At 48.3% G+C, this 20,863-nt stretch overlaps 1 protein-coding gene across 1 annotated transcript in view; it reads left to right on the top strand.

Moving 5' to 3' along the window:
- LOC123748888 (rab GTPase-activating protein 1) overlaps positions 1–20,863 on the top strand; it is a 172,783-nt gene that overhangs the window by 114,466 nt on the left and 37,454 nt on the right. Inside the window, 3 exon segments of the mRNA XM_045731242.2 lie at positions 113–301; positions 6,464–6,589; positions 13,240–13,425. Coding sequence (XP_045587198.2) covers positions 113–301; positions 6,464–6,589; positions 13,240–13,425 — 501 coding nt within the window.

The following is a 20,863-nucleotide window of genomic DNA, read 5'->3' as shown; positions in this document are numbered from 1 at the left end:
AGAAACTTGAACCCCCCCCCCCTCCCCGCACAAATTGAGGGCCACCTGTACAGTATTTTCACATGGACATATTTTTATATATTCAAACAGCTTTGATTCATATGTTCCTTAGGACTGTGCCAGTGAACAGGTGATTCTCCGAGACATCAATCGCACATTCCCTGCTCATGACTACTTCAAGGAAGCTGGGGGTGTGGGACAAGATGCACTCTATAAGATCAGCAAGGCATATGCTGTCTATGATGAAGAAGTGGGCTACTGTCAGGGCTTATCTTTCTTGGCTGCTGCATTGCTACTGCATGTGAGTCTTAGAATACTGTATACATTGGTAAATTATTTGCAAAACTAACAAATGTACTAATGAAAGAAGTTTCATAATTAACCCCACCAACCATCACCTATCATTCACTAATATGGCATAATTATATTTTTTGTAAGTTGCAACAAATACATAAAATACTATTGCTGATTATGTTTATTGGTAGTATTATTGATATTTTATATATTGGGAAAATTGTAGGTCAATTATTGAGTTTGTTTATCCATATTTAACAAGTGTGTGTTTAACCGTATTTAACTCTACGTGGGAGGTACACGTGTGTCTGCGCTCCTCGAAACAAAATTCGTATCTCGTGACAATACAGTACTAGAGAGACAAAACTTTGACTAGTGATATTATGATACAGTAGTGATATTGTGACTAGTGATATTGGGAAGAATCACTGATTAGAACATTGTGTTGATGTGAGTGAACATTGTGTTAAATAGCCAATAACCTACCACGTGTGGCACTGTTGTCGTACATAAGATTGCCATAAACATTTACTGTAATATTGTTATAGAGATACGATAGTGAAGTGTAGAGCAACCAGTGTAGTTACAACATGTAACCTTAAGATAACAATCATCTTAACTCTTTTTAAACTGCGCATGGCGTATATATACAACAGAACCCGATGGCACCATAAGTTTAATTTTTCAAACTTGTTCTAATGCTTTCCACTTTTTTGTGCATAATCTACTAGGCAAACATTCCAACTTTGTCTAAATGATTATCAACATAACTTGAATAAGAAGAAAATTAAAAATAATTATAACATTTATTATTGAAAATTTCAGATATTCAGATCAGCTGCAAAAATACTAAATATCGCCAATTGTTCATTTAGTATTGTTATGCTCTCAGAATAGTATATGATCTTCATTTTAATAGATTTAGAATATAGATTTTCAGTTTAGTTTACTGTAAAAAAATTGTCAGTATGGCGTTTGAAATACGCACCAAATTCAGACAACAAAATTTATAACTCAAAACGTTTAGAGTTTATGAAAAATCCATTCTAATAGGATTGTAGAACAGATAGTGGCGCATACTGTATGTAAAAATGGTGAGAATCGGTCAGAAACTGGATTTTTTGAAGCTGACTCAATGTTGAAACTCTAGTTTTAGAGATAATTGAAGTTGAAGTTATCGACAATGTATAAGGTAGTTCTAATTCATTATTTTACTTGTATGTTTTAATAAGCATTGTTTGGCATTCGTACTCAAATATGTGAAAGTTGTAGGTCAATATTTGTTGAAATAAAGTCAAGAAAAATTACCCCCAAAAAAACAAAATATAGGGATAATTATGATAATTATAATGATTTAGGGGATATATTTAGGGTATACTCTATATAAGTCAAAAAGCCCTAATCTGGTCCCTAGTCATCAAAACAATCTAAAGAAGCAAAGAAAATAGAGTTTGAAATCTGTGAAAAATCAGCGAAAAAAAATTCAAGTTCCCAAGTTTGGCGAGTTATGACTGATTTATTTATTAACCAATTTAATTCTATCTTAACATAGTTAGGGATGAGTGTGCATTCTCCAGGATGTAGAAGTTACAACAAAATCAGAAAATAAACAAAGAAGAAAAAACTTAAAAAAACAAAAAATCTCCCCTAAAAAAAAAATTGGACATTGGTGAAAGTCACAGGTATTACCATTGGATAATGTATTTGTATGATATATAACAAAATAGAGCATAATAACATACTTACTCATTATTATTTGTGTTATGTATTACTCAGCAATGCTATAAAGGCACTAGGTACATATCCACTTTGTGGGCACTTCTAACTACTATTCTTCTTTGTGCATTGGACAGGTGCTTGCATCTCTTTATTACTGCATTATGCCTCAGTTCCAGTTAATAGCAGCTGTTCTCTTTATCAACAAAACGTTCTTCTTTTTAAACAAATTTGTCTAAAATCTATTTTTGAAAATATTGGGATGAAACTTTCATGACGCTGAAGCCAATAAATTGGAGATTTGTTTAACATTTAATATTAATTTTCATATAATTCAAATATATTTTTGGGGAAGCCCCCTTTGGCTCCCCGGAGCTTATCCAGGCTGATATGTCAATGTCAGACTTTGGCATCAGTCATGTGTATGGAGTTCTGTGGGCTTACCAAGGACCACGAGGCAGAACCTGGCTGCCTCAGAGAGGCATGGGAAGCAATGGCCTATAGAAACCCCCGTGTGGTTGGAAGCATTCTATGTCTGCCATCGACCGGGGTCAGGCAGCCAGAAAGGTAAGCGTCCCATAACAAAATATACATAGGAGTGGAAATATCATTTTGAATCAACATCCAGAACAGGTATTTCCATCCAGACACGTGCAAAACCTCACTCGAGGAGAGAAAAAGATATGATCTCAGCCGCCCAGACTTTCATGTGAAAGGCACAGAACGTTACACAAAGAGTGGCAAACACGAAAATTGCTTTGGAGGAAAGTTTAATTTTTTTTTAGACCAAGAAGAAAGAGATTTCAAAAAGTGGAACAGAGAGAAGGTATGGTACTCGAACTGGTTGGAAGAACCACTTGCATACTAGAGTCACAGGTACAATCACACCCAACAACAGAGCTACTACTAGGATAGGGAACAACACTGCAACAATCAGTTCCAGAGCAAACCCAATATGCCCATGCACAATGGATCTGCCAGAAAAGCCTTCCAGTCAAAATACACCAAATACAGTAACCTCATTCATTTTTGCCAACATCCAAGGACTAAAAACAAGCAAAAACCAAAATGCCCTTCATAAATGGCCTCCTGTCAGAGGCAAATGCAGTATTTGTAGCTTTTATAGAAACTCATGCAGAGGAATTCTTAGACAGTGAGACCTGAATACCAGAATATAATCTACGTATATAGATGTGATAAAGTAAATAGGTCACATGGAGGAATAGGTTTGTATATTAGAGGGAACCTTGTATGCTCGGAGCTCCTTAACTTTTCAAATAATGTGGTAGAAGTACTGAAATAAGAATAAAGAAAATAGCTAAGTTTATTCATTATTCTAATGTACAAACTGCCAGATGCCACAGTGGAGGAATTCACAGAACAGATAAACAAAATAGAGAATAGCCTCAACAATCTGGCAAACCCAATACCTGATGTTATCTTCTTAGGAGACTTCAACCTGTTCAGTCTAAGATGGGAAATATCAAACAATAATAATAGCCAGGAAATCTATCTAGAAACCAACCACAAGTCAAAACTACTTAGATTCTGTGACAAATTTTCACTCAACCAGCAGAAAATGGAGCCAACTAAGAATGAAAATATTCTAGATCTGATCTTCACAAAGAATGAAGAAATAATCAGGGGACATTACAATCACAGATACCACATACTCAGATCACAAGCTCATTGAAGTGCCAACTAACATCAGTACTTGTAATAAGCCTAAAAAAATGGTAAGCGAGATGGGTTATTCAGTAAATTCAATTTCAATACTATAATGAAAAGAACTGATTTCCGAAGCATATAAAGTCTATCTGAAACGTGCTCCTTCACAGAAAGCCAGAAAGAAGACCAACATATAAAGAGAATGCAATGGCACTATGAAAGAAGGCAAAAAATAGCAAATGCTTAAGCAGATATCTCTATCCCTACAAAGAAGGAATAATTTAAACAGGGAGATTGAAGAAATAAGAGCAGAGACTGAAGCAATCATATCAGATTGAAGAACTGCAACTAGATCAGAAAGCACTACAAGAGATAAAGATAATGCAACTGGCATTCCGCAGCACTTTGTCATGGGTTCGTATCCTGGCCGGGGAGGATTTACTGGGCGCAAATCCTTAACTGTAGCCTCTGTTTAACGCAACAGTAAAATGTGTACTTGGTTGTAGCAACGATTCTTCGCGGCCGGGATCGTATTCCAGGGACCTGCCCGAAACGCTATGCGTACTAGTGGCTGTACAAGAATGTAACAACTCTTGTATATATCTTAAAAAAAAAAAGAAAAAAAAAAAAAAGATAAAGCAATACAAGAGATAACGAAAAGCACAAAATATTTCTTCACATATGCAAAATTAAAATCAAGAACCACTGCCAGTCAGTTAATGAAGAAAAGGATCTTGGAGTCAAAATCCACTACTCACTAAAAGTAACTTAGTAGGTAGGAGCAGCAGTCAAAAAACCAGCGTTGAGTGTAATGAAACGGCGTTTTCTGGGTGAGACCTGGAGGCTCCCCGGAGCTTTACCAGGCTGATATGCTAATGTCAGACTTTGGCATCAGTCATGTGTATAGAGTTCTATGGCCTACCGGGGACCACGGCCAGAACCTGGCCCCCCCTCAGAGAGGCAAGGGGAGCAATGGCCTATAGAAACCCCAGTGTGGTTGGAAGCATTCTATGTCTGCCATTGACCGGGTCAGGCATCCAGAAAGGGGAAGAGTCCCAAAACAAACCCCTATTCTGGTTAAAATTGCTACCAAAAGCTGAACTAGTGGATAGAACTCCCGACAGAAAACAAGCAAACTAGTATGACGTCACACCTCACCACGCCGCTGTCTGCGCAGCTCCCCCCTCCCCGGGAGGGGGAAGGGGGAGACCCAGACTTCTCACGCCGGCTATCCACCCATCAGTTCTGAGGCTGGATGTCAAAACACGCGAAAAACTGCCGACCGGTCTCACCCAGAAAATGGTGTTTCATTACATTCAACCCTGGTTTTCTGGGGGAAGCCCCATCGTCTCCCGGAGCTAACTACCTACAGAGGAAGGTCTAAGGGACGTATCCGGGAAGCGGCCATCACTCGCAACTCAACATGAAGCGAGACAACTGGCCGCAACCTCCAACCCAAAGCAACACAGGCCCAACTGGGCCTAGGGACGCAACGAGCAGCCTGGACCCTGTTTGACCGCCAAAATCCCCACGCCTGAATGTTCGCCCAAGACACACTCCCAAGGAACAGCAGTAAGAGCTGCGAATCTGCAAACGTCACAGGCACGGGGAGAGACCGCAGGCTGGCCAGCCTTAATAACTCCGCGAATGACCTCAGAGACCCGCACCTGCGAACAGGGAAGAAGGGAAACTGAACCAACTCTAAGCACATCGACAAACACAGAAGCCATGGCGCGCCAATAACGGTGGAGAGCCGCAACCGGCCACAAAACATGATGCACCCCCGGCCAAACCAACAAGGCATCAACAAACCAGAGACCCCTCCAGAAAGCAGCAGTCTCATCCCTCGCCAGAAAAGAAGAAGGCTGCAGAGAAACAAAACAATCGCCCCGATCAAAGGAGCAGAAACCCCAGCGCCGGAGGAGAGCGTGAAGCTCACCAACCCGACCCCCCTGAGGCCAATGCCAACAGGAAAAGAGCCCCTGAGAAACAAACCGGAACTCTAGGGGGCCACAAGAACTGAGGAGAAGAAAAGAGAGAGCATCCAGTCCCACGACCAGGACGGCTCAGACGGCACACGAGCAGGCTGGAGGTGAACCAACGCACGAGACAGCTAGCAGAACGACGCAGAAGTAACATCAACACCGAACGCAAGTGGAAGCGGCTCCCCCCACACCACACGAAACAAGGCGACAGTATGCGTCAAAATGACGACCCCGAACCCACATAAGGGAAGAATAAGACCACGCCAACAAAATACAGCCACCTAAGAAGGGACAGAAGGAAAAAGGAAGGACTGCCAAAATACCCCACACAGCCACTCTAGAAAAAAAAGAACACAAGAGCCTCCACCCTACACAGTTTCATTGGGGGGGGGGGAAGGGGAAGTACATCCTCCCACTACCCTAGAAAGAAGTAGGGGAAAGGACAACATCATAGTACCATGTGAAAAAATGGAACATGGTCCGAGTTTTAAACAATACTTGCTGTTGCACACCATCTGAAGAGAGATGGAGAGAGAGAGAATAGGGAGGAGAGCAACTGGGAAACCATCCAATTGGATTCCTAAAATGGGCACAAGAGTTTGTCAAATAATTATATAAATACCCGTATATTTATTTAAATATTTATAAAAAAATGCATTGGGTTATTTTTAAGCAATTTGGTATGTACTGTATTGTGAATGTGTATATAATTTAATTTTTTTTTTACATGAAGTACTATTGTTTCAGTAAATGAAATTGCAACTAAATTAAATATTGAATTTCTTTTAATTATTTGACAGATGCCAGAGGAACAGACATTTTGTGTACTAGTCAAGATAATGTTTGAGTATGGCTTGCGAGATCTATTCAAGGATGGCTTTGAGATCCTCCACATGAGATTTTATCAGCTTGCAAAATTAATGGAAGTAAGTATCTGTGTTAGTAATTATTCTTTGGAATAAGAACTTTTCTGGGGGGAGCCCCTACGGCTCCCTGGAGCTTATCGGGCTAATGTGTGTTATGTTAGACCGGGACATTAGCTATGGAGTTCAGACCTACCAGGGACCAGCGCCAGAACCTGGCCCCTTCAGAGAGGTTTCAGGGAGCAATGGCCCTGGAAAACCCCATATGGTTGGGGGTTTTCCTTATCTGCCATCGACCGGGGTTAGGCACCCAGAAAGGTAGGCGTAACAAAACAAACCCCACATGGTAAAAAACTACAACAAAAACCGAACAGAGAGGTAGAAAACTCCCTACAATCCCAAGGAAAACAATCAAACAATCAATTTACTGCCGCGCCGGTCGTCCGCGCAGCCCTCCCCTCCCCGGGAGGGGGAGGGGGGGGGCCCCGGACCTCACCGCGCCGGCTGCCGTCAGTTCGCAAGCTAGTGTCAACCGGGATAGACGCTTCTCTGGCCTCAAATTCCTTGGCGGTGTTTGCCTCGTGTGGCGTTCTCTGCTGTTGTTGTGGTGTGCGGTGGCCAGGAGTACCTCATCAGTGCCGGGGCTGCATGCGTCTAGGGCTTCCTTCCCTAGGCGCCCTGTGAGTACTGCCCTTGCGTGTCAGGGTTATCTTCTCTGGGGCGTTCGGGAACCGCTCCCGTAGAGGTTTTTGCTGCTCGGCATTTGCCTCGCCCTTGGGGCCAGCTGGGGCTTGGGGCCCTTGTTTGGCCTTGGGTAGGGAGTGGTTTTGTGCTGGTTAGGGCGTCAAGGTGTTGCGCGGCCTGCCACCTAAGCGGCGACCGGTTCCTGTTGCTCTGGGGACGGTGTACTTTTGCGGGGTTTTTCTTTTGTTTTGTTTTTGGTTGCCTGGTGGAGGTGCTGCCTCGTGGGCCCATAGTTCCCCTGGTATTGTTTTGGTGGTCCTCTGCTAGGCACCCGTGCTTGTACACGTCCCAGGGGCTTTCAGTATTATCATTTACCCGTGTTTTGTTTGGGTTTCTTAACCGGTTAGCAACACCTTGCCCGGGCTTCCCGTAGTTGCTACCCTACGGGCCCTGGAAACCCCTGTCGGGGCTCGGGGACCCATGGAGGCGTCTCCCGAGTTCCAGCCTGCCTTGTGCGGGTTTGAAGGTTGCAGTGTGCCCTTGTCTCAGGGTGACAGTCACCTGTTTTGCCTCCGTCATGCTGCCTGTTGGGTCAATGACACCTTTGACCCGGAGTCTTGCGAGTCCTGTTCTCTGCTTGTGCTCAGGTTTTACTCTGAGGATGTTCCTATTAGAGTACAGGCAGCATCAGTGTTGCATGTTAGATTTAGGTTATTGCAACGCGCTAGGTTGGTTTCCCACCTGGATGCCCCGAGGCTGCCCCGTTTTGGCTTTAGGGACCCTGACCTGGGGGCGTTGATTGCTATGGCTTTGACTCCTACGCCCTCTGGTCCTTCCCCTGTGGTTCTTCCTGCACCACCCCCCCTGTGTCCGGCTCCGAAACGTATGCGGCTTTCGGCTTTGGCACAGGATTTAGTTGGTGGAGAGACTCGGGCTGCTTCGGGGGCTGCCCCATCCGGGTCGGGGACGGAGGCATTTGAGCCGGTTCCTCCTGCCGAGGCTTCTGGGTCCCACCAGCAGGCCCCCTTGTCTGCCTTTCCCTTGGACTCTACCTTTTCTTCAGGGGTAGAGGGTTTGGAGGACGGCTCTGCCCCGGGTCCCGACGTAAGGGATCCTGGGGCTGGGGAGGAGTCGGCCTGGGGGCCTTGGGCCCCCTGTGACCCTGCTTGGGTGCTTTTGCCTTCCCCACGGGGTTTATTGTTGCAGGGGGAGGGGTTTTCTTATCCTCCCTCCCTGTATGAGTATGATTTGGGTTCGGCTCCTCCCCGTGTTCGGTTCCGGGCGCCTTTGGGTACCTCGGCTCCGTCTTTACAGGGGTTTGCTACTTCCCGTCTCTCTGCGAAGGTGGCTCGGGAAGCTTTTGCTGCATACCTCTTGCGAGACCCGGGTTATGCCTCCCCAATGGATCCGTCCTCGTTTGAGTTCGGTTCTTCTTCCCGTTTTTGGGTACGTTTGGAGGTTCCGGGGTCTTCCTGGCTAGCAGACTGCCCTTTCTTTTCGTTGGGGGCGTGGCATGGGTTCTGTCGGACCCGCACGCTTGATTGGCGCGAGACTGCTACTTTTATGCAGGTTTACCTGGGGGGCGAGTTTGAGCACCTTAATGCGTGCTTATTCGCTCCTGTGCTTTCTCGGGATGTTGGCCTTTTCCAGCTTCACGTGCAGGTTCCTCAGCTTTCGGCTTCATTGGTTGCGGAGGAGTTGCGCTCCCGTGGGCATTTGGCTTCGGTCTTGCGTTTCTTTTCCCTTCTCGAGCTCTCTTCTACTTGGCTCGAGGAGGATGTGGGAGCGTTGGCTGAAGGGCCTTCGTCCGGGGCGCTTTCTTCGGCAGCTAGGGCGTCGGCTGCACTGTTGAAGCTCTTTGCGCCCATCCTGAAGGAAGCGGTGTCTCTGTTTTTTGCTTCTCGCCTCGCGTGCCGTCAGGCTGTGCTCGCCCTCTCTTTGGATTCCGCTTGGGCCCTGGCTCTTAGGTTTTCGTCTCCTTTTTGTCCGTTGCTGTTTGCAGAGTCTGCGGTGTCCCAGTTTCTGCATGCGGCTTCGGCTAGTTGTCGTCCTATGGCGGACTTGTTGATTCTCCGGAGCAGTCGTTCTCGGCAGTTTCGGAGGGGTCGTGCCAGGGTTTCGGTTTCCGCTGGTCGAGGTGGGCCTTTGGTGCCGGTTTCTGAGCCGTTGTTCCCTTTGGGGCCAGCGTCGTCTGGGCGGCGCAGTGTTCGCCCTGTTCGACGGTTGGGTTCTCGTGCGGGGCGTCGGCCCTTTCGCAGTTTGCCCCGTTGACGGGGCGATGGGGGGGAGGCTCGCTCTGTTTGCCCACGCTTGGTCCCACGATTTGTGGGCCTTTTCGGTCGTGTCATCCGGCCTGCGGTGGCGTTGGGCAACTCGTCCTCCTTTGGGGGGTTCGGGGCTAACAGGGCAGGTCTCTTCTCCTGCGCTTCGTCAAGTCATCTTGGAGTGGGTGCGCTTGGGCGTGGTCGAACCGACTACGTCCCTCAGGTGGGTTTCCCGCCTGTTTCCAGTGCCGAAACGGGACTGTGCGGATCTGAGGTTCATTCTGGACTTGTCCCGTCTGAACCCCTGGATTCCTTGCCCCTCCTTTCGGATGACTACTCTGTCTCAGGTCCGGCTTCTGTTGGAGCCGGGTGCCTGGATGGTGTCCCTGGACCTAAAGGACGCGTATTGGCACGTTCCTATTCATCCGGGGTTCAGGGACTGGTTAGGCTTCGTGGTAGGGCGTCACGCTTACCGTTTTCGATGCCTACCTTTTGGCCTGAATCTGGCACCTCGCGTTTTCACGCGTCTGACCCGAGTTGTGGTGACCCGTCTGCGTCTTCTCGGGATTCGGGTTTTGGCCTACCTCGACGACTGGCTGGTGTGGGCTCCCAGTCGGTCAGCTTGTCTGCTCGCCAGGGATTTGGTTCTTTCCCAGCTCGCCAGGTTCGGGTTCCTGGTGAACTGGAGGAAGTCCCATCTGGTTCCGTCCCAGGTTCGGACCTGGCTGGGTCTTGTTTGGGATTCTCGGACCGCTTCCTTGTCTCTACCTCCGGTGGCATTGCGACGGCTGCGGGACCGCCGTTTGCTGTTTCTGAGAGGGTCCCGGGTCACTCGGCGGTTGCTCGAGCGGTTGTGCGGGAGTCTGAACTTCGCCATGCTAGTCTATCCGCCGGGTCGGGTTTGGCTTCGGCGTCTGTTTTGGTTCCTTCGGGGACGTCCTTTCCGCCTCTCTCGCGATCGTTGGGTTCGCCCTCCGGGGGTCTTATGTCGGTTGCTGCGTCACCGTCTTCCTCTTCGGATTTTTCGGGGTTCGGTGCCTTGGCGCCTTCCCGAGCCCTCGCTCGATGTGTTCACGGACGCGTCGTCTCTCGGCTGGGGCTTTGTGACCAGTGCTCACCAGGCAGGCCAGGGTCGGTGGGGTCCGTCCTTCCATCGGGCTCACAGCACGGTTCGGGAGTTCGCGGCTGTCTGGTTCGCGCTTCGGAGGGTTCGGGTCGCTCGGGGATCGACCATTCGCCTCCATTCGGACTGTTCTCCGGTGGTTCATTGCCTGAACCGCGGGGGTTCTCTTCGGTCCTTGGCTCTTTGGGGTTGGTCCCTTCGAGTGGTTCGTCTGCTGGATTCTCGGGGTTTGGCTCTCCGTGCGGTTCACGTCCGGGGAGTGTCCAACGTTCTGGCGGACGGTCTGTCTCGCTTCCTTCCCCTGTCCACGGAATGGACGGTCGACGACGACTCGTTTCGTTGGATCTGCCAGACGTACGGTCTCCCAGATGTGGACCTCTTCGCGTCGGCGTGGTCCCGGCGTCTCCCTCTATATGTGACGCCCTTCCCCGACTGCGAGGCGTTCGCGGTGGATGCTTTTCGGCAGGACTGGTCGAGGTGGGGTTACCTGTACCTTTTTCCTCCGGTCCAGCTGTTGCTTCGGGTTCTGGTTCGGTTAGAGACATTCCCGGGGAGAGTAGTCCTCGTGGCCCCTTGGTGGCCGGCCCAGCCTTGGTTTCCGGTGCTTCTGGCTCGGTGCCCGAACCCGGGACGTTTCCTGCGGCTCCGCCTCTTTCAGCAGGTCGGTCCGATCCGGTACGGGGCTGGTTCGACCTTCTCCTCTGCTCTTCGCGTCTGGTCTTTTTGACGCGGGTGTATCACCATTTCTATGGTGATCAGGTGGCTTCTTTGATGGTGTCCCACCTGAGAGCTTCGTCTAGGCGACAGTATGAAGTTTCCTGGCGTTCCTTTCGCCATTTTCTGGCTCTTCGTAGGTTGTCTTTTCTCTCGGATCGGGTTGTTTTGTCCTTCCTTACTTGGCTTTTTCAGGACCGTCATTTGATGCCTAATACTGTCGCCTCGTATCGTGCGGCGCTGGCGGAGCCGCTCCAGCTCGCTTTCGGGGTGGACGTCACATCCGCCCCGTTTCGTAAGCTTTCCCGTGCTATGTTTCACCTCCGGCCTGCTCATGCGCCGCCTGAGCCGTCCTGGTCCTTGGACAGGGTGCTCTCCTATCTTTCCTCTCCTCGGTTTGTGGTGGCCCCTTCGGTTCCTGATTGTTTTTCCAAGGCTTTGTTTTTGTTGGCATTGGCCTCTGGGGGCCGGGTAGGGGAGCTTCATGCTCTCCTCCGGCGCAGGGGTTACTGCTCTTTTGGTCCTGGGGGTAGGTTTGTCCGTTTGCAGCCTTCTCCGTCCTTTCTGGCAAACAACGAGACGGCTGCTTTCCGGAGGGGTCCGTGGGTCATTGATGCTTGGTTGGTTCGGCCGGGGGTGCATCATGTGTTGTGTCCTGTTGCTGCACTTCGCCGTTACCTGCGCGCTTCGGCCGGAGTGGCTGGGGATGCGCTTTGGGTTGATCCGGTTTCCCTCGTTCCCTGTTCCAGGGCTCGGGTCTCCCAGGTTGTCCGCAGGGTTATTAAATCTAGCCAGCCTGCGGTCTATCCTCGCGCCCATGACGTTAGGAAGTTTGCGGCTTTGGCTGCCGTGTTTGGTAATATGTCTTGGGCTCATATTCGGGCGCGTGGATTTTGGAAGTCGAACAGGGTCCTGGCCGCCCGTTATTTGGTGAATGTCCCTGCTCCTCGTCGTTCTTGTGTTGCTTTGGGTCGCAGGTTGCAGCCAGTTGTCTCGACTTCGAGTTGAGGAGTTTGTGGCCACCGCCTCCCGGGTAAGTCCCATTTTTCCTTCTCTTTGGGTATGTAGCTCCAGGGAGCCGTAGGGGCTCCCCCCAGAAAACCAGCGTTGAATGTAATGAAACGCCATTTTCTGGGTGAGCCCCGGAGGCTCCCTGGTTACCCTCCCTCCCATCCGGTCGGCGGGGTTTTTTCGCGTTGGTTGAAGCCTAGTTTCCGAACTGACGGCAGCCGGCGCGGTGAGGTCCGGGGCCCCCCCCCTCCCCCTCCCGGGGAGGGGAGGGCTGCGCGGACGACCGGCGCGGCAGTAAATTGATTGTTTGATTGTTTTCCTTGGGATTGTAGGGAGTTTTCTACCTCTCTGTTCGGTTTTTGTTGTAGTTTTTTACCATGTGGGGTTTGTTTTGTTACGCCTACCTTTCTGGGTGCCTAACCCCGGTCGATGGCAGATAAGGAAAACCCCCAACCATATGGGGTTTTCCAGGGCCATTGCTCCCTGAAACCTCTCTGAAGGGGCCAGGTTCTGGCGCTGGTCCCTGGTAGGTCTGAACTCCATAGCTAATGTCCCGGTCTAACATAACACACATTAGCCCGATAAGCTCCAGGGAGCCTCCGGGGCTCACCCAGAAAATGGCGTTTCATTACATTCAACGCTGGTTTTTTCGGTTGAGTTCGAGTGAAATGTTTCGGCATTTGAATATGTTGATAAAGTGGCAGTAGTAATCAATACTAGAATGTTACCAAGATTAATGCTATTTATGCACATAATTCAGTTTTACACTATTGGATTAAATGTAATTATCTTTATACAAAAAACAAAATATATGCTAAACAATATGCTTAAAAAAAAAGTATTCAGGCCCAATTAAAAATTATATGTACAGTTAAGATTGTTATTGATACTGTTGTCTTGTGTTGGGTTCATAACAGGAGCAGTTGCCCGAGTTGTGGCTACACTTCCAAGATCAGGGAGTCGAGATCCACATGTTTGCTAGCCAGTGGTTCCTTACACTCTACACGGCTAAATTCCCCTTATTCATGGTGTTCCATTACCTTGATCTCTTCCTTCTCACTGGAATAGACTCGGTCTTTCAGGTGGCTCTGGCACTCTTGCAGGTGAGTGGCTCGCCAAATGTATTAACACTTTCAGGCTCCCGGCGAATGTAAAAAAAACAACCGTAAGTGCTCCCGGCGTTTTGCCGCGTAAGCGTAAAAACAAAAATGTGTATACTCTTTTTACTTTCCTGACCTTAGTTCTCGAGCTACATATTTCATTTTGGTACCAACGTGTTCGCAATAAAATTCTCTAGAAGAACATCAGTAAAAAAAAGTCACGAAACGTATAGGGATACCAGCACCAAATAAATAACTACGAAGATGACTCGCCGTGAGCGCCTAACAGCAACAAAATGTTTTTACTCTTGGGATTGTTATCACCTCCACACTTGTCCTACAGCGTTAATTTTGGTATCAATGGACTCGCAATGAAATTCCCAACACGGTGATATGAATATAAGCGTAGAATAATGATTGCGGCCCGCCCGCAAGAGTGTGGTAAGTGGTGAAATTGTTACCCGGTGTCGGTGACGGGACGACGCACGGCGCTTTGAAAGTTTATACTTATTTCATTCTCATGACATTATTATTCTATGTACGTCATTCATTTTTGTGTCAATGTGTTCGCAATAGAATATTCTATGAGCCCGTAGGTAAAAAAGATCAACAAAGCGTAAGATAGAATAGCGCCAAATATAAAACAACGCTGGAACATATCAGTGAGAGTCAAACACACACGAAATGTTTTTACTTTTGTTATGTTTGTGAACCTTTCATGAACTTATTGTACCATGCAGCCTATTGGTGAGAAAGAGAGCCTCATGGCGCACAGTTTGAAACAAACCCAAAGTAAATCGGATAAAAATTGAATTTTGTACAAATATTTTAAAAGAGGACATAAGTTTATGTCCACATAGCGGGAGTGGGTAGGCGAAACAGGACGCCTCCCGCGAAAGTGTTAAGTTGTGTCAAATTAGGGAATGTAAGATTTTTGGTAGATGTAAGATATGTGATAGTGATATGGTAGATGTGTTGATATGGTAAATTTGTGGTGGCAAGATTTGTGAATATATGATTGGAAATTGGTTGTTGAATGTAATATTAGTGGTAGGTTAATGAATATGATTGGTGATTGATTTGTGAGTACTGTACTTTATATGATTGGTGATTGATTTATGAATATAAGATTAGTAATAGATTTATGAATATAAGATTGGTAATAGATTTATGAATATAAGATTGGTAATAGATTTATGAAAATAAGATTGGTAATAGATTTATGAATATATGATTTATATGAATTTAGTCTGTTCTATAATTGTTTAGTGTTTACAAGCAAAAATGTTGAAGTACTTATTGTGCCACTCAGACACTTGGACCCAGATTCTGTGATACACCCTTAAGTTCAGCCTTTACTTGTAAAGCCCATATCAGTATTATAGTTACATTTAAAATTACATTAGGATAAATAATTTGTTATGCATCAGAATTTCAAATGGTTTAATGTTGGTATTATTTAAAATATATCTTGGAGAATCAATAAAATTTCAGCACTAGTAACATTATATTATTCCTTATGTTTTTCTTGTATACTGTATTTCTAAAATTGCCGTAAAAAATTTACCATATTAATAAAACGTTCTGTAAATGACAATGCCAAGAATTTTAAATTGTGATCAAGTTCAAGAATCAGTTTTTAGCTCATGGCAGTGATGCAGAAACTGAATGCGTGGTGGATTATTGGATTTGTTTCAAGGTCACTGCACACCACTGCTGCCTTCCATGAAGGTTACTGTATTCACTTGTTTGTGTAAGACTGCATTTTCCTCTTGTATACCATTACCAGACTTAAATATAATTGTTGGAATTATGTTGGCTTAAAAAATATTTTTCAAGTATCTGAAAATTAACAAATCTTATCTCTAACATGAATACTAGTACAGTACAGTACTTTGAACACGCAATCCTTTTTATATATAAATTTAGCAAAAAATATAGAAGAAATAGTTGATTAATGTCAAAATATGAACTATCATTCTTAACTTTGTTAAATGGTGGCATTGGAGGTGGTAACATGTAGTGATACAATAACCATTTGGATAGAGGGGGGGGGGAGGAGGATATGTGCGTGTTCTGTGATAATGGAGTTGGAGGTGGCAATGTGTAGTGGTATGATGTGGTGACCTTTTGGGGGAAAATATCTGTGTTCTGTGATCACGGCATTGTAGGTTACAGTGTGTAGTAACTACCTACGTGTAGTTACAGGATGAGAGCTATGCTCATAGTATCCAGTCTTCCCAGCACTGTCATATAATGCTTTGAAACTATTGACGGTTTTGGCCTCCACCACCTTGTCACCTAACTTGTTACAACCCTCTACCACTCTGTTGGCAAGAGTAAATTTTCTTATTTCTTCAGAAGCTTTGTTTAGGTAGTTTAAATCTATGACCTCTTGTTCTTGAAGTTCCAGGTCTCAGGAATTCTTCCCTATCAGTTTTATTGATTCCTGTTACTCTTTTGCACGTAGCGATCATATTACATCTTTTTCTTCTATCATCTAGTTTTTGCATATATAATGTTTTCTAACCTCTACCCGGTGTGATGATCATCTGATGGGAGGTAGCTTACGATTGTTAGTTTCAGAGTTTAAGAAATGTTTTTTATTTTGGCTTACTTCTTAACTCCTGCACTGCCCACCTGTTTCATGACCTGCCTATGTTGCACACAAACAAACTTTAATTTGTTTCTTTCAAATATTGTTTAAATGCATTCCATGATCACATGAAGTTACAAAAAATTATGTACCTTGCTTTGACTGTGGTAGAGGAAGGAAATCTCTTGATTCCGTCACCAATTCACGAGTGCTGTTGGATGAGACGCCCTGTGGAGGTAGTTCAGGCCAGGTGGGCAGTGGTAGCTGCTGCAAATATAATTTATACTGATTAGTTTGTCAGTGGTTTTCTGGGGTGGGGAAACCCTTTGTGGCTCCTTGAAGTTACTATCGCTGATAGTGTGCTAACTGCTAGGTCGCATCAGCTGCATAATTCTATAGGCCTACTAGGGACCCCCTCCAGAAGCTGGCCCTACCTCAAAGGTGCAGGGACTGGTGGCATTTATTTATTTACTTATTTTTGTCATCACTGGGGAAGCAACCAGATACTAAACAGAGGGGCTAAATAGAGCTGACTTAGAGACCGTAGCCTCAAGAAACGGTGAAAGAACTCACCTTAACTGTGTAAACAAATTATTGAAATGTCTCCAAAATAGTGCAAGTTCATTCACCCTACCTCCCTCACTCATTTGGGGTGAGGAGTGAGGTAGCTTGCAGTCAGCTGACTACACCACCTTCAGTGCTATGCTGAAGTGCGCAGTGTGTTCCTGGTCACCACTCTAATGCTTGGGCTCCAGTGTTTTGCTGTTGCTGCTTAGTGGTGGTTTCTGGGGGAGCCCCTTTGGCTCCCTGAAGCTAGCTTACTGATTAGGTGCCATACTACTTGAGTGTCATCAGTTATAGAGTTCTTGTTTGCTTAGTGGGGTCCATGAACCAAAACTTGGTCCCCTCACAGAGGCACAAGGAGCAATGACTTGCAAACACTTTAAATGTAAAGTTTATCATCTTGCAGACGACCAGGTTAGCACTAGCAGGTAAGCAAATCAAGAGAAACTGCTGCATGGTTGAAAAATCAGACCAATGCCCTCAAAATATCAAAAGAACTAAAACTCACCCAAAAAGAAAACAACCAACCAAATCTTCATCCAACCAACCAATCAGCTAGTTAACTCCACCTCCCATCTCGTTAGAGGGAAGAGCGAGCCGGCCCAGTGCCACCAGCCCAGTTCTTGACTGATGTAGTGTGCAGAATGGGTTGCTTTTGCTCTCACTCCGTGTCCTCATTTTTTTTTTGGTGTTTTTGCCCTTGTGATAGTGTTTATATATGGAGGTGTGCGTGAGCCAGGAGTTTAGTGTACTGGAGCTGCATGAACACAGGGTCACCCTGTGCGCTCTGTAAGTACTACCTCCTTACATGGTCAGGGTTCCCTTCCCTTGGGCATTTGGAAAACACTCCTGCTTTCTTGCTTGAGGTGGTCCTTGCCCTTGGGATAAGCCAGAGGTCTAGGACTTTCTGTCTTGCCCTGGGTTAGGGAGTGTGTTTTGCTTGTGGCATTGCCTACTCTTCAGCTAGCGACAGTGTGCCGATGTTTCTTCCAAGCTGCTTGTTGTCGCTGTTGGATCTAGGGGATTTTTGGGTGTTCACTTCTAGTTCGCTAGCAGTTAGTTCACTTGCTTTCTGCTATGGAGTTCTGTATTTTGCCTTATTAGACATGCATAGTGTGCTTGCAGTGGAACTTCCTTGCTACCCCCCCCCCCCCCTGGGCTTTCCTAGAGGCTTCTAGTGTTTTAGTTGCCTGCACTGACACAGTTTTACTGGCATACCTGGCCCCAGTGCCTGGGCTTCCTGCAGGGGCACATACCATGCAAGCCCTAGGAAACCCCTGCGGACTCGGTTGTACATGGGTACTTCTTCCTAGCCCATGCTCGCCATGTTTGCATTTGAGGGTTGCTTGTCACCTGTGCCTCAGGGTGACATTCCATATATCTATGACCATGAGACATGTGGGACTTGTTCCCATCGTGTACTGCACATCCCCCATTCCCCGATGAATATTCTGAGGTCTCAGGCAGAAGTTGTGTTGCATAAGCATTTTTCTGGGGGGAGCCCCGTCGGCTCCCCGGAGCTATCCCAGGCTGATATGCTAATGTCAGACTTTGGCATCAGTCATGTGTATGGAGTTCTTAGGCCTACCGGGGACCACGGCCAGAACCGGGCCCCCTCAGAGAGGCAAGGGGAGCAATGGCCTATAGAAGCCCCCGTGTTAGTGGAAGCATTCTATGTCTGCCATCGACCGGAACAGGCACCCAGAAAGGTAAGCGCCCCAAAACAAACCCCTATTCTGGTTAAAATTGCTACCTAAAACCGAACTAGTGGATAGAACTCCCCAACCGAAAACAAGCAAACTAGTGTGACGTCACACACTGCCGCGCCGCTGTCTGCGCAGCTCCCCCCTCCCCGGGAGGGGGAAGGGGGAGCCCCAGACCCCCCGCGCCGGCTACCCACACCTCAGTTCTTGAGGCTGATGCTATAGGCGATGGTCGTGTGCTCTGGCTCCGGTGTCGCTACTGCACTGTGCTTTGCGTGTGGTGTTAGTTTTGTGGGTGCGAGAGCCAGGAGTTATCTTCAGTACTCGGGCTGCATGCGCCTAGGGCTGCCTTCCCTAGGTGCCCTGTAAGTACTGCCCTTGGGGCTTGGGGCCACCTTCCACAGGCTCCTCGGGGTCTGCCTCTGCTGGTCCGTTTTACCTTTCGGTTTTTCGGCCGCCTGTTGGGCTCTTGGGTGTTCTGTTCTCCCTTGTTACCGGCAGGTAAGAGGCAGTTTGCACTGGTAGGGGCGCAGGGTGCTGCTCAGCTTGTATTTCCCGACATCGCGGCCGGCTCTGTTCCTTGGGGTTCGCTGTCCTCTTGCGGGGTTTTGTTTTTCTTTTTGTTTTTGCCTGGTGGGGGGTTCTGTCATTTTATTCAGTTTGTTTTTGCCCTTCCACTGTTCTCATCGGTGGCGCCCCCTGCTAGGTCCCCGTGAGTGTACACGTCCCTGGGGTTCAGCTTTAGAAGTTTGCTTGGTAGTTTTGGGCGCCGGTTTGCAGCACCCTGCCTGGGACTACCTGAGCGCGAGTCCTCTTAAAGTAAACGCTCGGGACCCTGGGAATCCCCTAGGGGGCGCGTGGGTCCGATGGATGTGACCCCGGAGTCCCCACTTGCTGTGTGCGAGTTTGAGGGTTGCTCGGTCCCCTTGTCTCAGGGTGACCCTCATTGTTTTTGCCTCTGCCACGCTGCCTGTTGGGTCGGTGATACTTTCGACCCTGAGTCCTGTGAGTGTTGCTGCTTGCTTGTGACTCACTTTACCCAATCCTCTGATTCTATTCGGGTACAGGCGGCACGTGCGTTGCAGTCTAGGTTTCGTCTGTTGCAACGCGCTCGGTTGGTTGCTTCCCCGGATGCCCCGGGGCTGCCCCGCTTTGCTTTTCGAGACCCGGACTTGGGGGTGGGGGTCGCTTCGATCCTGGTTCAGTCCGCACCTCCTCGTCCTTCCCCTTCTGTTCGTTCTGGTCCCCCGCCCCTGCTTCCGACCCCGAAGCGTCTGAGGGTTTCGGGGTCGGAGCAGGGGTTACTTGATCTCGAGACTCGGGCAGCTTCGGGGGTTGCCCCTTCCGGGGGGGCGGCAGAGGCATTCGAGTCTTGTCTCCCGGCCGAAGCTTCAGGGTCTGACCAGTGGGCCCCTCTTCCTCCAGCTTTTCCGGCTGCTCCGTCCTTGTCTTGTGGGGTCGGGGCTTGGGGAGAGGACTCGGCCTCGGGTCCTGTGGTGACGGACCTCGAGGCTGGGGAGGGGCTGCCTTGGGGGCCTTGGGCCCCACTGGACCCTGCCGGGGTTTTTCTTCCCACTGAGCGGGGCTTATTGTTACAAGGAGTGGGGTTTTCTTTCCCCCCCTCTGCGTACGAGTTGGATTTGGTGTAGGCCCCTCCCTGGGTACGGTTCCGTGTTCCCCTGGGTACGTCGGTTCCGTCCTTCCGGAGGTTTTCGGCTTATCGCATCCAACCTGGTGTGGTGCGAGCGGCCTTTGCAGCTTACCTCCTGCGTGACCCGGATTATGCCTCGGAAATGGATCCGTCCACGTTCAGGTTTGGGACTTCGTTCCCTTTCTGGCTTCGTTACGAGGTTCCGGAGTCGTCCTGGCTAGCAGACTGCCCCTTGTTTGGTCTGGATTCCTGGCATTCCTTCTGTCGTTCCCGCACGCTGGAGTGGCAGGAAGCTTCCACGGTGCTTCAGGTTTTCCTGGGGGGTGAACTTGAGTACCTGAATGAGTGCTTGTTTGCCCCTGCCCTTCCCCGCGATGTGGGCGTTATTCAGCTCCATGTGCAGGTTCCCTCCCTTTCGGCGGCGCTCGTGGCGGAGGACTTGCGCGCTCGGGGCCTTTTGTGTTCGGCCTTGCGGTTCTTTTCCCTCCTGGAGCTGTCTTCGGATTGGCTCGTGGAGGATGTGGGGACGCTTGGGTCCGTCCCGGGGTCCGGCACCTTGTCCTCGGCTGCGCGTTCGTCGGCTGCCTTGTTGAAGCTGTTCACGCCGATTTTGCGGAATGCGGTTTCCCTGTTCTATGCTTCCCGTCTCGCGTGTCGGCAGGCGGTGCTGGGTTCCTCCATGGGATCTGCTTGGGCTCTGGCTCTTAGGCGTTCTTCACCTTTTTGTCCTCTCCTGTTTGGGGAGTCGGCCGTGGCGCAGTTTATTCAGGCTGCGTCGGCGGCTTGTCGTCCGATGTCGGACTTGTTGGTTTTCCGGGGGTCCCGGGGTGGGTCTTCCCGGAAAGGTCGTGCCAGGGCTCGGGGTTCCTCTCGTCGTGGTAGGCCTCTGGTGTCAGGTTTGGGGTTGGCTCCTCCTGCGGATCCTCC

Source organism: Procambarus clarkii, chromosome 1, assembly GCF_040958095.1.
Source record: "Procambarus clarkii isolate CNS0578487 chromosome 1, FALCON_Pclarkii_2.0, whole genome shotgun sequence".
NCBI lineage: Eukaryota > Metazoa > Arthropoda > Malacostraca > Decapoda > Cambaridae > Procambarus > Procambarus clarkii.
This window is presented reverse-complemented; position numbering and strand designations above follow the sequence as displayed.